Genomic DNA, 17,786 nt, shown 5'->3' with positions numbered 1-17,786 from the left:
ATCTTACTCCCAGGTATTTACCCTAGATAAATGAAGCTTATATTCACACAAAAACCTGTACATGAATATTTATAGCAGCTCTTGAATAAATACCCCAAACTGGAAACAACCCAAATGTCCTTCAATAGGTGAATGGGTATACAAACTGTGGTATATTTACACTATAAAATACTATTCAGCAATCAAAAAGAACATATTATTGATACATGCAAGAGCTTGGACGAATCTCAAAGGTACAGAACTATACTGAATGAAAGAAGCTAGTCTCCAAAGGTTACACACTATATGATTCTACTTATATGACAGTCCTGAAAAGGTAAAACTAGAGTGACAGAAAACAGACCCCAGACCAGTTGCTAGGGGTTAGGGATGTGGGGAGACTGTGATTACAAAGCGGTAGCACAAGGGTTATTTTAGATAATGGAGCTGTTCTGCATCCCAATCGCAGTATTGGTTACACAAATCTACGCATTTATTAAAGTTGATAGAACAGCACACCAAAAGAGTCAATTTTACTATGTGTTAATTTATTATAAAAGGAAAGAAATATAACATGAAAAAAAAGTTATACAAGGGAAGAAAAAGGTGTAATAGTGTACTATAATACTTGGCCAAGCTGTGAAGAGCATTTACATAGTCACAGTAATATAAATATTGAATGGTGATCTGATGGAAAGTTTGACATACTATATCAGTAACATGGTAGGGGGAAGGGACAAAAACATTATGTTTGTGTGTGGTGGTGGTAAGGCAATGAAAGAGAACTGAGCCCTCATCTTTCATAGTGGCAAATCCACAGATACTTAAAACTGAAAAATCAGGAAATAACAACATGAGGATGTTCTTTAATGAAAGAAACAGAAGTAAATTCCAAAAGCAGCTAGAAGAGATAAACGTGGTTGCTCTGGAAAATAGGAAATACAGGGGAAGGCGTCATGGGGGATCCTAAGTTTTGTATACATGAACATTTGATTAAAATAAAAATACATCCTCCAAAAAAGTTGTAAACATTTTTCCCAATGGGTTTTTCAAGATATAATTTCTTGATACTAGTTTCTAGCCACTGTATAATTCTTGAAGACCACCCCAAGTCACAGGATATTAACTAACACATAAAAGCCAGATACCTTTTTTATGATCAAGGTTATGTTGCTACAACTTTGTTATTGGTTACTACAAACAAATTTATTTACTTATTTTATTTATTTACTTTTTTGAGGCAGAGTCTCACTCTATCACCCAGGCTGGAGTGCAGTGGCATGATCTCAGCTCACTGCCACCTCCACCTCCCGGGTTCAAGCATTCTCAAGTCCCAGCCTCCTGAGTAGCTGGGATTACAGGCACATGCCATCATGGCTGGCTAATTTTTTTTGGTACATTTTGTAGAGACAGGGTTTCATCGTGTTGACCATGCTGGTCTCGAACTCCTGACCTCAAGTGATCCGCCTGCCTCAGCCTCCCAAAGTGCTGGGATTACAGGTGTGAACCACCGCACTTGGACCAAGAATTTGTAATACTAAAAGCAGTGGGGTTTAAAGAGAGTTTATTCCCATCCTCTTCACTTATGAATTCAGTGTATTATATTAATTACATATTCAAAGACTATCTTTCCTTCTCCTACCTCATTTTCTTCCTTCAGATCATTTGGCTCTGGGTTGGACCACTTTGGATCTTCTTCAAAGCTCTTATTATAGGTTTTCAAAGAATCAAATTCAGAATCCTTTAATGGCTCCTTTGACTCAGATTTAAGATGACTTAAATACTTTTCATCATTAATATCTTGCTAGTAGATATGAAAGAGAATTCCTTTATTTTCAATATTAACGCTGTTTCCAAAATCTACATGCCTATACATTTTGGGGGGAAGTTTTTGCTACGGTTCACAAAAATGCTACATTATTTTAGAGCTTTATCCATGATCCTAGGTCTTCCCATCCTGCTATACTAGTTCCAGCCAACGAATATTTATTGAGCCTTTATTATGAAATGTCTACAAGACAGCTCTGTGAATACAAAGATGAATGCAACAGATTTTGGCTCTAAAGGAACTAAAAAATATTGTGGAAAGACCTAGAATCAGTCTTCCAAGTCCAGCCATCATAAAGATATGACCAAAATATGATTGATAGAAGAGGACAACTGAGAAGATGCAATGAAGAAGATAACACTTAAAAGATGAGTAGGAATTCACAAGGAACTGGGTGTAGAGGTGTAGGTGTGTGTGTAGCATCTGGGAGTCTTAATATGTCAAAGTACAGACTAGGGTGGAATAGTAGAGTTTTAAGCCCTTTCTCTTTTGCAGAAAAGATGGTTCTTATTTCATTTCCAGAATAAAACTATGATTATTTGAAGACACCAACAGAGTGATAGGATATTCTAAAAATATTAAAGGTTGAATTCAATTTACTATTTAAGAATGAAGAAACAGAATTCTCCTAATCCAGTAATAATGACTAAGAAAAATTCAGGCTTTGGAAAGTGTTATGGGCATACAAGCTTCATTAATTTTAACATTAACTAGAAATCTAAAAATCTTTATATTGTTTTGAACATGCAGTAGGAAACATCGGTACATAATTTTCATAATAGGTAATCTCCCAGTAGTCAAAATGGCCTTTATCTTTTCTAATAATTAGTAAATGTCTACTCAAAAAACCATCTCTATAATTTTATTTTAAAAGCCAGATATATAAAACATATTAAACAAAATAATATTTTTACATTTTATTCAAAGAAAATAAAAAGACATTGTATCAATAAAACAAAACATTTTTGGCCCTCAAAGTAAACACATCCTGTATTCTTAGCCCAGTATCTGTTGTCGTGAGGAATATAAGACTTGGAGAACATGGTTTATTTGTTCAAGAAACATTAAGTCCTCACCATATGCTTCACTTGCCTTTTACACATTGAGTATCCCTTATCCAAAATGCTTGGGACAAAAAATGTTTCAGATTTTGGATAATTTTGGATTTTGAAACATTTGCATATACATGAGATATCCTGGGGATAACACCCAAGTCTAACATGGAATTCATTTATGTTTCATATATACATTATATGCATAGCTTGAAGGTAATTTTATATATTTTAAATAAGTTTGTACATGAAACAGTTTGGACTGTATGTTGACTGCAACCTGTTATACGAGTTTAGGTGTGGAACTTTCCACTTGTGATATCATGTCAGGACTCAAAAATTTTGAGATTTTGGAGCATTTCAGGTTTTGGGTTTGTGCATTAGCGATGTACAAGCTGTCTTTATAATGAAGATATGAAAGTACAAACCTGGTAAGTTGCTGTAAAGATTAAATTAGTTAACACGTGAATGCTTTTTAACAGTGCCTGCCATGTGGTACAAGTTCAATAAATAATGCTGTTGTTCTTATTACTGTGGGCTGGAAAAAATACATAATAATATTATAATACTATTATCACTGTGAAGGGAGGAGTTGCTGAAAGTTTATAGGGAAAGTAAGAAATGAGAATACCAGAAGAACCTGTGTACTGCAGAGGAAAGAAGAATAGCATTCAGAGTCAGCGTAGTGAAGTCACAACTGCACAAAGGCAGCAATGGAATTTAGTATATAAGAGCAATTGTTCAGGAAGAGGCATGACTGAAGCAAATGTTTAAGCCAGCAAATAAAGAGACAAATTGTTAAGATCACTGTGCAAAATTTCCAAACTCCCCAAAATTTGGAAAGCCTTGGTTTCTTCATCTAAAAAAATGAGGATTACAGTAATAAAAAGAATTATAATACTATTTGCAAAAATCTCTTACCAGGATATGTAACTCACTCTCTTTTGACTGTGGACTTATCTTTCGGTCTTCATTAAAATAGTGCTGCTGGGAAGGATAACCCAGTTCTGTCAAGACAATGTCCTCTGGCCCTCCACTGGATTTCGTGTATAAAGCTAAAGGGTTGAGCTCACTGAAACCCTAAGATTAAAAAAAGAAAAGCGATGGTTTAATTTACATGACCAACAGAAAAAGGGTGAGAAAGCACTTAATAACTTTCAAATACTATGGAAGTATATTATCTTCAGAATTTTATTTTATTATTTTTTCTTTTTGAGATGGAGTCTCGCTCTGTTGCCCAGGGTGGAGTGCGGTGGCGTGATCTCAGCTCACTGCAACCTCTGCCTCCCAGGTTTGAGTGATTCTCCTGCCTCAGCTTCCTGAGTAGCTGGGACTATAGGCATGTGTCACCACGCCTGGATAATTTTTTGTATTTTTAGTGGAGACAGGGTTTCACTGTGTTAGCCAGGATGGTCTTGATCTCCTGACCTCCTGATCCACCCACCTTGGCCTCCCAAAGTACCGGAATTACAGGTGTAAGCCACCACGCCCAGCCTATCTTCCAAATTTTAACAGTTAAAAATGTCTCCATTATTGACAGTTTTTGCTAGTTACAAAAATTATCAACATAACAGAAATAGATGCTATCAATAATTGCAAAATAGGAGTGATATTCTTCTCTAGGACAACTTCAGATAACTACTTTTTATTTTATTATTATTATTATTATTATTTGAGACAGAGTCTCATTCTGTTGCCCAGGCTGGAGTGCAGTGGCTCCATCTTGGCTCACTGCAACCTCCACCTCCCGGGTTCAAGCAATTCTCTGCCTCAGCCTCCCAAGTAGCTGGGATTACAGGCATGAGCCACCATGCCCGGCCAGATAACTACTTTTTAAATTAATTATTTAAAATAAAAGTATTCCCATTGCAAAGGACAATTAGTCAAATGCAGTTTTTCTGTGGTCATATGAAAATTAAGAGTGCTCTGCATTAAAAAGCCAGGAATCTCGTGGATGTCTCTAATTGGTTAAAGAATAAACCAAATAAACTTCTTTATTAAATTATCTTAAACCTTGACGTGGTGAAATTAAACAAAATATATTACAAAACACATCCAGACTGCTCCACCTTAGAAGAGATATTTTCTCGGCATACAATAGCATGGCCCTCTGTTCTCAAGACATGATGGAAATAGATATCTTCGTTTGAGGATGTGTCACACAAAAAAATGTTAAGGATTCCATCTACATATTCATCCACTACCCCCACTAATGGCTTCAAACCGCACAACTTCTGGAACTGCAAAATAGCTTTCGATGTCCAGTGTTCCTGAAATATGATCAAGATATTGGATTCAGGTGATAGATCTAAACATGAATTATAGTAACCATATACAACAATGAATTCTGATGAACTAGAGACTGAAGTGGAAATAAAACCATAAAAGTACTAGAATAACACATAGGAGGATATATATTATTTGGGGATGAGAAAAGTCAGAATAAAGGAAAAATGATAAAAAATGCAATTACTGAAAAAATTTAAATAATTATGTAATGTGCAACTTCCATTTTCAGAAATTGTGAGTTAGATTATTAGACCAACCATCCCATAGAAAACAACTAAAAATTCTAGGTAAAAGAATTATGAAATATATCCAAAAGCCATCAAAGAACTGACAAGCTTGAACAAATTATCAGGCCAAAACTGAAGGGAAAATCAGAACTACTTTTGTCTTAAGGGAACCTGCAAATCCAGGTAATTTGAACTTTGGTTTTTTTCTTTTTTTTTTTTGAGACAGAGTCTTGCTCTGTCACCCAGGCTGGAGTGCAAAGGCGCGATCTCGGCTCACTGTGACCTCTACCTCTTGGGCTCAAGCGATTCTCCTGCCTCAGTCTCCTGAGTAGCTGGGATTACAGGTGCATGCCACCACACCCGGCTGATTTTTGTATTTTCAGTAGAGACAGGGTTTCACCATGTTGGCCAGACTGGTCTTGAGCTCCTGACCTCAGGTGATCCACCTGCCTCGGCCTCCCAAAGTTCTGGGATTACAGGCGTGACCCACCGGACGGTCTAACAGGTCAAAAGGGACAGACATCAAAGCCGAGGTGCACCCATGGTGGGGAGTTTACAGGAGAAATTTCCTTCATTAAACTGAGTCCCTAAGGAGATATACTCTCAGGGTAAGGGAGGAAGAAAATAAATTATCCTTCACATGGATTTGCAGCTCAATTTTCACATTACCAGGGTGGTCTACACATCCTCAAGTTGTTAATTCAAATTAACATGGTCCCAGACTGGTAATATTTCTAAATATCTGGCAGAAACACATGTAAATCCTTTCTGGAGGTAGGCAACCTCAGTCTTTATTATTCAATCATTCTTCTGGTTAATTTTTCAAAGACAATGAGCAGTACACAGGCAAAGATAATAAAACATACAAAGAAACAATGACTCAAAAAAGAACAGAAACAATATAACAAATCCTCAATTTTAGATATTTTAACTTCTAGACAAATTATAAAACAACTAAACTTACTATGCTTAAGGCCAAAAAAACCCAAACAAAAACCAGTTCAGCTTGAAAGCTTCTGCAGAAATTAGCAATCTATAAAAATTGATCTAGCAAAACTGGCCGGGCGCGGTGGCTCAAGCCTGTAATCCCAGCACTTTGGGAGGCCGAGGCGGGCGGATCACGAGGTCAGGAGATCGAGACCATCCTGGCTAACACGGTGAAACCCCATCTCTACTAAAAAAATACAAAAACGAGCCGGGCGAGGTGGCGGGCGCCTGTAATCCCAGCTACTCAGGAGGCTGAGGCAGGAGAATGGTGTAAACCCGGGAGGCGGAGCTTGCAGTGAGCTGAGATCTGGCCATTGCACTCCAGTCCGGGAGACAGAGCGAGACTCCGTCTCAAAAAAAAAAAAAAAAAAAAAATTGATCTAGCAAAACTAAGAAGTTTTAGAAGGTAAAAACATGATAACCAAAATTAAAAACCTCATAGGTTAATTCAATAACAGATCAGATATAATTAAACAGTAAACTGGTGAAGGGTGAGGTATTTTGGAAAAAATTTCCCAGAATGCAGCATGGAAAGACAGACAGATGTAAAATATGATAGAAAGGTTAAGAGAAATGGAAGAAAAACTAAGAAGTTTTAACACTTTTAATTATGGTCCCAGAAAAAAAGCAGCAGAAATAAGAAGAATACAAATATAAATATGGGAAATAGGCAGTAATTGAAGAGATAATGGTTGGGAATTTGCAAGATGAAAAAAAGTAACAAAACACAAATGAAGTCTGATGAACCATAAAGTAGCATAAATAATAAATTCACACATAAACACATCACACTAATACTGAAGAACATGAGCAACTAATAGAAAATTTTAAAAACACCTAGAGACAGAAAGGACACTACCTTCAAAGGAGAAAATCTATTAAACTGACAGCTGACTTCTCAGAAAATGATAAGGGAAACCAGAAGCCAGTAATGGTATCTTCAATGTGCTAAAGATACTAACTGCTAACCTAGAATTCTATACTTAGTAAATACATGTTTGTATAGTAAGTGGAAAATAAATGATATTTTTGGAAAAAAATACAACTTTGCTATCAGCTGACCCTCATTAAATAAAATCCTAAGAACACACAGTTCAAACGAAGGAGAACAGGTCCCGACAAAGGGTTTGACTGAAGAATGAAGAGCAGAGAAATACATAATTAAATCTAAATTGACATTTTATGCAATTTCTTGAGGGGTTAAAAATGATAACATTACACAACAAAAAGGTCAGAAGAGGAGGGTAAAGGAGTTAAAGTGCTCTAATATCCTTGCATTGTTATGGATATTGTATTTCCTAGAGTAATTATTAAAATAATAGTGTATTTCTTAGTGAATTATTTAAAAAATCTCTTCAAAATAAGACATGCATGGTGAGAAAAAGAATAGGTAGACTATATAGTATACAATAAAATAAAGTGTAAGAGTTAAACCCAGATATTTCAATTATTACAATAAATGTAATCAGTCTAAACATTCTGGGTGAAAGACAAAAAGTATTAGCCTGGATTAAAAAAAAAATACAATGGCCGGCGCGGTGGCTCAAGCCTGTAATCCCAGCACTTTGGGAGGCCGAGATGGGCGGATCACGAGGTCAGGAGATCGAGACCATCCTGGCTAACATGGTGAAACCTCATCTCTACTAAAAAATACAAAAACTAGCTGGGCGATGTGGCGGGCGCCTGTAGTCCCAGCTACTCGGGAGGCTGAGGCAGGAGAATGGCGTGAACCCGGGAGGCGGAGCTTGCAGTGAGCTGAGATCCGGCCACTGCACTCCAGCCTGGGCAGCAGAGCGAGACTCCGTCTCAAAAAAAAAAAAAAAAAATATATATATATATATAACTATATAGTTCATAAAAGACATATCTAAATATAAAGATACAGAAGGGTTGAAAGTAGAATGATAGTTTAAAAACAAACCAGGATAATATTAAATAGAAAATGATAGTTATATTAATATCAGACAAAATAAGTTTTTTTTTTTTTGCATTAGTAGAAATAAAAGAGGTTAACTTCATAATGTTAAAACATTCGGTCTGCCAGGAAGATATAACAATTTTGGTACTGTATATGTACCTAATAATATAGCCTCAATTGTATACAAAAGAAAAACTGACTGAACTATAGGAAGAAATACACAAAAGAATAATCATAGACAAAAGCCACACTTCTTTCAATAATTACAGAAAAGCAATACAGAAAAATCGGAACAAGTAAGAGTTTCACACAATAAAGTTGACCTTATGGACATATATAAAATCTTACACTCAACAACTGCAGAATATATACTTTTAAAGAAGACACAACCATTTACCAAAAGTGACACTATACTGGACCATCTAGCAGCCTCCTATTTAAAGGGCTGATACTGTCCAGAGGATGATCTCTGACCACAGTGTATTTAAACTAGAAATCAACTACAAAAGGACAAATTAGAAAAATGTTTATAAACTGAGAAACTTCTAAATAATCCATGAATCAAACAAGAAAGCAAAATATAAATTAGAAAATATTTTTAACTGAACAATAATAAAACTACTACACAGTAAAACTTATGAGATCCACCTAAAGGCTAGAAATAACCTAAGCTTGCACATCCAGAAGTTAGGGAAAGAACAGCAAAATAAATCCAAAGAAAGCAGAATTAAGGAAACAGTAAAAATAAGACAGAAATAAACAAAATAGAAAAAAAATGTTTATAATAGAAACAAGAAAGCCAAACTTGGTTCTTTGAAAAAACTATTCAAAATGGCCAACATCTGTCTCTTTAGATCCTTAAAAAAGATACAAATACATATTTGGAATGTAAAAGGACATATCACTACAGATGTCAACATCAAAAGGATAAAAAGAATTATGAACAATTTATGCCAAAAACAAAATTTAAATGACATCAAAAAAGAAGGAATAAAAAATGAAAAGTCTACTATAAATATTACATTTCAATTTTTGTTGGGGTGGTAAAAGTTGCAACAAATATTAAGATTAAAAAATTACTCAAAATTTACAAAATGAGTATTACCTATAAACAAGTATATATTAGGTTAAAAATTAAACTTTTGAATAATTTCATGATTGTAGCCTTTATACTTCTATAGTTATTACAGCTTAAACTGCACTAAGACTTTTGGGATAAATATATATTACATCAACATATGCTATAAACTCCAACATACAGTATTATCAATTTAGTTTGAAAGTTCTATGTCTTTTAAAGAAATTCAGAGAAAAAAATTAAAAATAACAGTTTTTCATATTTGCCCACATCTTAACCATTTTCCATAATCGTCATTCTTTCCTGTAGATCTGCATTACCATTTGGTTTCACTTCACTTCAGAATTGGAAGAACTTCCTTCAGTATTTCTTGTTGTTCGAGATTGCTAGTGACGAGCTCAGTTTTTACTTTTTGAAAATGTCTCCATTTCTTCATTTTGATAAGATATTTTCACTAGATACAGAATTCCACCTTGACTTCTTTTTCTCTTTCAGATTTCAATGTTGTTCCTTTCAATGGGCAGTTAGTTATTATTTATATTATTGTGTCCTGAATTTTCCCCCTTCTCGTTGCTTTCAGGATTTTCTCCTTTCGCTTTAGATTCCAGCAGTTTGATTATGATGTGCCTAGATATGGTTTTCTTTGTATTTATTCTGCTTGGAGTTTGTTGATATTCTTGGATCTGAATATTGACCTCTTTCACCACATTGTGGAAATATTTGGCCTTTCTTTTTTCCATCCTATTCTCTCTCTCAACTCTCTTTCTGGGACTCCAATTACATCCCTGTTGGGGAAGCTGATATTGAACCAGAGACCAAGTCTCTGTCCATTTTCATTTTAATTATTTTTTATGCTCTTCTTCATATTGGATAATTTCTTTTGATCTGTTTTTAAAGTTCATAGACTCCTCCATTGTCTCCAAATCTGCTATTAAGCCTATGCAGAAACTTTTCATTTATTTCACAACTCCAGAATTTCCATTTATTTTAAATAGTTTCTTAATGCAGAAATTCCTTCTCTGTTCCTTAATGATGAGTAAATCTCTCAGTCCTTGAACATACTCATAATAGGTGCTTTAAAGTCTTTATCTGCTAACTGCAATGTCTGGGACATCTCAATGTTGGTTTCTACCAACTACTTTTTTCCTTGAGTATATGTCACATTTTCCCGTTTTTGTTTTTTGTTTTTCCATGTCTAGTGATTTTTAGTTGAATAGCAAGCATTATCAATATGTTTTAGAGCTTCTGGATTCTGTTATGCTCAAGAGTGATTTCTTTTAACTAGCAGTTAAAAGTGTCTGGACCCAAACTCTAAACTGTCTCTTCTGCAGTCTGTAGCAACAGAAATCTCTGTTCAGTCACCTCAAATGCCAACTGTTGATTTTTCACCAGGCTACTGAGTTCTCCCCAGCACTTAAGACAGTTCAGTAGTCACCCAAGGATTTGGGCAGATCATATGTAATGATTTGGGAACTCATCCATTCTGTGGTTCCCTACTTTCAAGTATTTCCACCCTAACTTCCAGCTGTTCTGCTATTTCCAAACAATGTCTTATAATTCTTTAAGACAGCAAGACTGCAGATTCTCAGAAAAGAAGCTTGAAAAGTCCCATTGCCATTTTATTTCTGCTTTTTTGCCTGCTTCCGATTTTGCTAATGGGCATAATAGTCTGTTGCTATTATGCTATTACCAAATGCATTAATTATTTTTTAAATCAGAAAAAAAGACACAGAAATAAAGTGAGACAGATTCATTTAGTTAAAAACCTAGTTATTGAGCATTTACCATGCACAAAGCCATTGCTCTGGGCACTGGAGATTCAGTGGTGAACAAGACAATTTCCCTAATTTCAGGGGCTCCCAAGGACAATATCAGATGGTGATAAAGCATTATGAAGATAAAACAAAGTGACAACGAACAACTGAAGTGAAGTGTGCATTTTTAATTGTCAGGTCAAAGGAGTCCTTTTTGAGGAAATAACTTTTGGACTTAAATTTGACAAGAAGGACAACCATGAGATTACTGTGAATAAGCTATTCCAGTCATTAGAATATGCAAAAGCCCTAAGGCCAGAAGGAGTTTAGAAAGGAAGAAAGGAGGGCCGGACGCGGTGGCTCACGCCTGTAATCCCAGCACTTTGGGAGGCTGAGGTGGGCGGATCACTTGAGGCCAGGAGTTAAAGACCAGCCTGGACAACATCGTGAAACCCCATCTCTACAAAAATAAAAAAATTAGCCAGGCATAGTGGCGCACGCCTATAATCTCAGTTACTCAGGAGGCTGAGGCAGGAGAATTGCTTGAACCAGGGAGGCGGAGGTTGCAGTGAGCCAAGATTGCGCCACTGCACTCCAGCCCGGGCAATGAAGGGAGACTCCGCCTCCAAAAAAAAAGAAAGAAAGGAAAAAAGAAAAAAGAAGAGAACAAAAAATGGAAGCTATCTGACTGATATGAAAGTAATGAACACTGGCTACAACTGAGTCACAAATTTAATCCTGTGCTTCCTGATGGCAAAATAGTAAAAAGATATTTATTCGGGAATAAAATGCAACCAAGAAAACAACCTTGAATACAAGCTTTCATCAAAAAACATATTTTGCATACATTGTTTCTAATAGTCAAAAATTAAAAGCAGTTTGAATATCAAACAATAATGGTTAAGCAGGCTATGATGCACATTTACCTAACAGATTACACTATGGATTCAATAAAACTGAGAACTTAACATATAAAAATACTTATGCTATAATGCTAAGCAAAAGAGCAGAATACAAAATATTATGATTACTATTTTAAATATGCTGAAAACCATACAAAAAACCCCTCGCTCCCAACATCCAATAAAACAAACTGGAAGAAATATACACCAAATTTCTAAACTATGTATGTTCGAGTGGTGGAATTACAGGTAATTGTTTTTCTTTTTCTTTCTTCTTTTTTTTTTTGAGACAGAGTTTCGCTCTTTGTTGCCCTGGCTGGAGTGCAGCGCACAATCTCGGCTCACTGCAACCTCCACTTCCTGGGTTCAAGCGATTATCCTGTCTCAGCCTCCAGAGTAGCTAAGATTACAGGCACCCACCACCATGCCCGGCTTTTTGTATTTTTAGTGGAGATGGGGTTTCACCATGTTGGCTAGGCTGGTCTTGAACTCCTGACCTCAGGAGATCCGCCTGCCTCGGCCTCCAGAAGTGCTGGGATTACAGAAGTGAGTTTCTCTTTCTTCTTTACAGAATTTTTCAGGTAAAAAATATTTTAAAAATCCATTTATATGTGAGCAACTGATAGATTAAGCAGACAAATACGGCATAATAAATGTGTAGGTATGCGCTAGTAAGAGTTCTGAAGGAAAAATACAAAGTTAGGTATATAAGATAATTATAACTACAGAAATGCACCTACATACATGAAAATGACTCCTGCTCCATTCCACCTCAAATCTCTGCCAAAATGTTGCTAGAAAGTTATCTTGAAAACATGTTATCTGTTGGTGGCAGTTTCCTATTTACATCCTTTAGTTGCTCCCCAGCCTCTAAAGGACGACAATGTTCAGACTTCTGAATGTGGGTTTCACATTAGGCTCCTATTTCTTTGACATTTTCTACCATGCACCCACATTAGCTCATCCTATATTCTGTAGCCAAACAGAACTACTTAAAATTTCTCCCATTTGAGATGTTTCATGCTACTCTCCCTTTGCTTGGAATGCCTTTCTTTTTTCATCCAGTTATCTTCCTAATCTTCCTTCAAAGTGCCACTCAAATGCCTCCCTGATTACCTTGGACCGAAACAAGCAATCTTCCTTTTGCACCTCTATCATACATTCTTGAAACCTGTCCTATAGCAAATTTTATATGGCATAACAATTTCTGTCTACATGTCTGTCTTCCATACGCTATACACTGACTTCTTTGAGGGCTGGTTCTGTGTTTTATCTTTATATCCTGAGCATGTAAAACTGTTCGTGGCACATAATAGGCACTCAAGTGTTTGCTGATTAAATGGGAGACAAGCAAACATACCTCTACTGGTCTCACCCAAGCCAAAGAACAAGGGATAGCCTGAGCTGGAAGCTTTGTGTAGCAGCACCTGCAATAGATAATCAAATATATAAGTTAAATCTTCCTGCTATTTAAATGCACCTCTTAGCATGACCCAAAGAATCACTTTCTTAATAAGAGACTAAAACGTAGTCTCATCGTACATTCAAAATTCAGTGTCATGTAAAAGACAACACAAGAGTTACAATCCATCTGTGAAACGAAATGACCCAGTTGTCAAATATGCACTAAGAAGAAAGAAGGAAGGGAAGGAAGGAAGGAAGGACTGGAGGGAGGAAGGCAAGAGAAAAGAGAGATCCCAACCCCACAGAGCTTCAACACTGTGATTCAAAATTTAATTCATCCATTGTTCTAATTCAATTCAACTCACTTGAGGAACCTCAGGGAGGACTTCTGAACAATTCCAATATTTCCAAAGTCTGGGTAGAACACTTCAACTTCCTGTTTCCCAAGGACTCGATGGATAATGACCCGATACCACCACTTATCCTCAGAAATCCTCACACAACAGAGATGTCCCGGCTGAATAAAACATTCTGGCATGACGTATCGATCAGAAACCAGCCGATTAGAATAACAGCGCCTGTGGAATTCCATAATACAGAGAAAGAGAAATCCATAGGGGAAGAAAAAATTAAAGATAATTTTTATCAACGTATCAAGCCAGAAAGTCTTGGCAAAAAGCAAAGAAAAAAATTTTGACTTTGTCAAATTGTTAATGCTCATTAATACCAACTAATTATTTTTTCTTATCTGAGTCCCATCTCTTCATCAACAAACTTCTTCAAAGAGAAACTTACATACACATTTTCTGCTCTCACATTCTCTGCTGGATAGAATGTACCCCAACTTCAATCCCCAGTACTTCCTAGGATAAATTAGTTTTAAGACATCAATGACTTGATGGCTCCCAAATCCAGCAGCCTCTCTCTTCAGCCTTCAATACACATGATCTTGCTGCAGCGTTACCCTGTCCTGTTTCAAACCCCTTCCTAGTTTCTAAGACACAATTCTCTACTTCTTTGTCAACAGTTATTTTTTTATTGGCTCTGTATTGCCTTAAATGTTGAGGTTCACTGGGGTCTTATCTTTAGGAAGTATAACATAATATAAGCTTAGGAACCAATAACCTGGGTCCAAATCCTGACTCCCTCATTTACCAGTTGTGTGACAATCTTTCTGTGCTTCAGTTTCCTTGTTCAGGATGGGGATGATAAAAATAAAACGTGTTAAAACATCTGAAAGTTTAAGACAGTGTACACATATAGTAAGCACTCAAATATTAGCTATTGTTCTTGCTATATACTGTCTCACCCATTTTCATGTCTTATACCATACTACTGATCAATTGTTAATTCTCAATCTATCTCTAGAAGACCCTGTATCCTTTCTGCACTTCAAAACTGGAATATGTCCAACTATATGGAAGACATGCTACTTGTTCCTCAATACCCATTCTCATCTTTCTCTTTTCTCTAGTAATAGATTCTCCCACCATTGAATTGGGCAGATGGTCATTCAGGTTTCCCAAGCTCTCCTGCATCTAGCTGTGGCTATGTGAATACTACATTTTGGCCAATGGGCTATGAGAAAAAGTGTACATAGTTAAAATGAGTACATTTAATGTGTGTTTTACCCACAGTTTCAAGAGTGAAAATTCTGAGTTGTGTCTTTTAATAAAACAGGTATCTCTCCCATCCCCCCCCCACTTAATTTTCCCCTCCCCACTAACTGGCAGGAGGACTGGGTGGTGGTAGGGGTCAGCCACACCCAAGACCACGTGAACAGGGACAACACACTATTCTGGAGCAGCAAGATTCTACACCTGCATCCCCCTCCCACCACAGAGCTATCATATCAGAATGTATTGTGTATATTTGGACTATTATGGGAAGAAGAAATAAACTTTTATCTTCTTTAAGCTACTATGATAAAGTTATATCTAACAGTGGCTAAACCTAATCCTAACTCATACCATCTATTCAACATTGCCAATGACTCTCATGGTCAACTTAGAGACACCACAGGTAAACTTCTACTAATAAGTTTTCAACCCAGCTCAAACCCATCCAGTCTCTAAAGCAAACAGTTTTCATCATCTCCTTCCCTTATTCTTCTCAACACTCTTCTTGTCACCTGGCAATTTTCATTTTCCTAATTTATTTCTTCCTTTCTAGTCTCACTCTCATCAAGACTAATCCACTAATAGATCTTCGTCCCTTCACTCCAATGGCTTTCTTAAAACCATCAGTGCTTCCCCACTGTCTACAGAATAAGATAAAACATCTTCCCATAGTATTCAGAATCTAGCTTTTTCTTAGTCTTGCAGCATCACATCCAGTCACTGTCTCCCACTTCCTGACTCCTGCAACCTCACCTGGTGCTAACATCACTTCCTTATTGCTGTTCCCAAGGCACGCCACTTACTCCTTTGTTAATGTTGGCCTTGGTTCCAATGACTGGACCTGATTATACCCACTCATAACCTCCTTGACTGGCAAATTCTTGTTTTTGAGGCCTAGCTCAATTATCTCTTTGTGAAGCTTTCCCCAACCTTGCCCAGGCAGAATGACTTCCTTTTACAATATCCCATGTATCTCTCATCTTCTTAAGTCAACCATGGTATTCACAAAGGCAAAGGACCATGTCTTACTTATCCTTGTAGTGCAAGTGCCTCAACATTCTGACACCAAGCACACGGTAGTTACAGTATTTTTTTTTTTTTCCAGACAGGGTCTACTCTGTTGCCCAGGCTGGAGCGCAGTAGCACAATCATGACTCACTGCAGCCTCGACCCCTGGGGAGCTGGGACTACAGGCATGCACCATCATGCCCAGCTAATTTTTAAATTTGTTTTGTAGATACAGGGTCTCACTATGTTGCCCAGAACTTCTGGGCTCAAGCAATCCTCCCACCTTGGCTTCCCAAAGTGCCAAGTTTACAGGCATGAACAACACTATACCCAGTCTATAGTATTAATAATAATAGCCACCAACATTTGGGCTATGCTCCAAGTACTTTAATTTTTAGAACTCTGTGAAGTAGGTACTATTATTATCTCATTTTGGAGATAAGACAACTAGGCCCAGAGAAGTAAAATAACTTCAAGGTCACAGAGCCAGTAAGTGTGCTTTTAAAACATGTACAAACGTCCCATAGGCATACTGGAATGGAATATATATTTTTACTACGTGATTATGCGACTTACATTATGCCAGGTGTCCTTGAGTAGAAGAATACATACTGTTGTCAAGTTTAAAACATGGAATGTTTTTTGAGATACAAAATAAAATGAAATAAATTCTTCTTCTATAACAACAATATGTAAATCAGACATTGTTGTTCATGAATAAATCTAAAGTGGTTGAAAATGTCCACATTTTACACAGTGTTTGCTAACAAAGGACAGTTTTTAGTAGAGAAAAGAGATAATGTAAGTTAGTAGTTCTCAAAGTATAGTCCACAAACATGATTTTTACCTGGAATATGAACTAGCCATTTCTTTCATATCATTTTTGCTTTAAAGAACCACTAGAAAACAGACTTGGGTTTTTGACATACATTTTTCAACAATGAAGCAAGCTTGTCACTTCAAGGAAAACAACTCACAGTACACGTTGTCAATGACAAAAATCAAACTTTCGAGTAAAAGGATTTTGGAAATGTTGCATCCACCACTGTGAGCTTGACAGCTTCCCAATTCTAAATACTTTTCTTATGAGATATCAGTGATGATATTAATGTGATATTTTTATACTGCATAATGAAATGTGTCAACATTTGGAAGATCCGCATAATTCAGCAAACTAGTTATTTTCCAAGTGACCAATACATGATATTATAAAGTTGTATGACCCATTCAGGGATAGTTTGAATCCATGCTTAGAAGCAGCTTTGTGCTTGCTTTAATATTCTGCTGTTGCCATCTTGAAATTAGTAACTTTTAAACAGGGAGCCCTGCATTTTAATTTTGCACCAGGGCCAGCAATTACACAGCCAGTCTTAGATTCATTCAAATTGTAAAGACAGACCAATGTGGTTTAACATAATAGAGTACAAAAAGTTCAACTTCCAAACAACATTTGAGAAACTACCATTTCTCAAGTTTTAGCATACTATCAAAAAAGAATATTCACAATTTTCTGAAAAAGCTATTAAAATACTTTTTCCCAGACTAAACGTTGGTGTGAGGCCAGATGTCGTCAGATACTTCAACCAAAACAACATATCTCAACAGATTAAATGCAGAAACAAATATGAAAAATCAACTTTCTTCTATTAAGCCAGATATTAAAGAGATCTACAAAAGTATAAAACAATGCCACCCTTCTAAATTTTTAAAGTTATTTTCATTAAAATGTTATTTATATTAA

The 17,786-nt window shown here is 36.3% G+C and overlaps 1 protein-coding gene across 3 annotated transcripts in view; it reads right to left on the bottom strand.

Annotated features, from left to right (window-relative positions):
• TDRD5 (tudor domain containing 5) overlaps positions 1-17,786 on the bottom strand; it is a 90,320-nt gene that overhangs the window by 33,578 nt on the left and 38,956 nt on the right. For 2 of the 3 annotated variants that reach the window (XM_033197681.1, XM_033197684.1), the window contains exons 11-15: positions 13,784-13,996; positions 13,375-13,441; positions 4,929-5,129; positions 3,781-3,939; positions 1,622-1,783 (exon numbers count right to left, since the gene is read on the bottom strand). In XM_033197681.1, the coding sequence (XP_033053572.1) occupies positions 1,622-1,783; positions 3,781-3,939; positions 4,929-5,129; positions 13,375-13,441; positions 13,784-13,996 (802 nt within the window). The remainder of the gene's footprint in view (positions 1-1,621; positions 1,784-3,780; positions 3,940-4,928; positions 5,130-13,374; positions 13,442-13,783; positions 13,997-17,786) is intronic. The other variant, XM_033197683.1, reaches the window with a different exon arrangement.

The sequence above is a fragment of the Trachypithecus francoisi genome, unplaced genomic scaffold (genome assembly GCF_009764315.1).
Source record: "Trachypithecus francoisi isolate TF-2019V2 unplaced genomic scaffold, Tfra_2.0 Lachesis_group5, whole genome shotgun sequence".
Lineage (NCBI taxonomy): Eukaryota > Metazoa > Chordata > Mammalia > Primates > Cercopithecidae > Trachypithecus > Trachypithecus francoisi.
The sequence above is the reverse complement of the archived record's forward strand: the minus strand, read 5'-3'. Positions and strand labels throughout refer to the sequence as shown.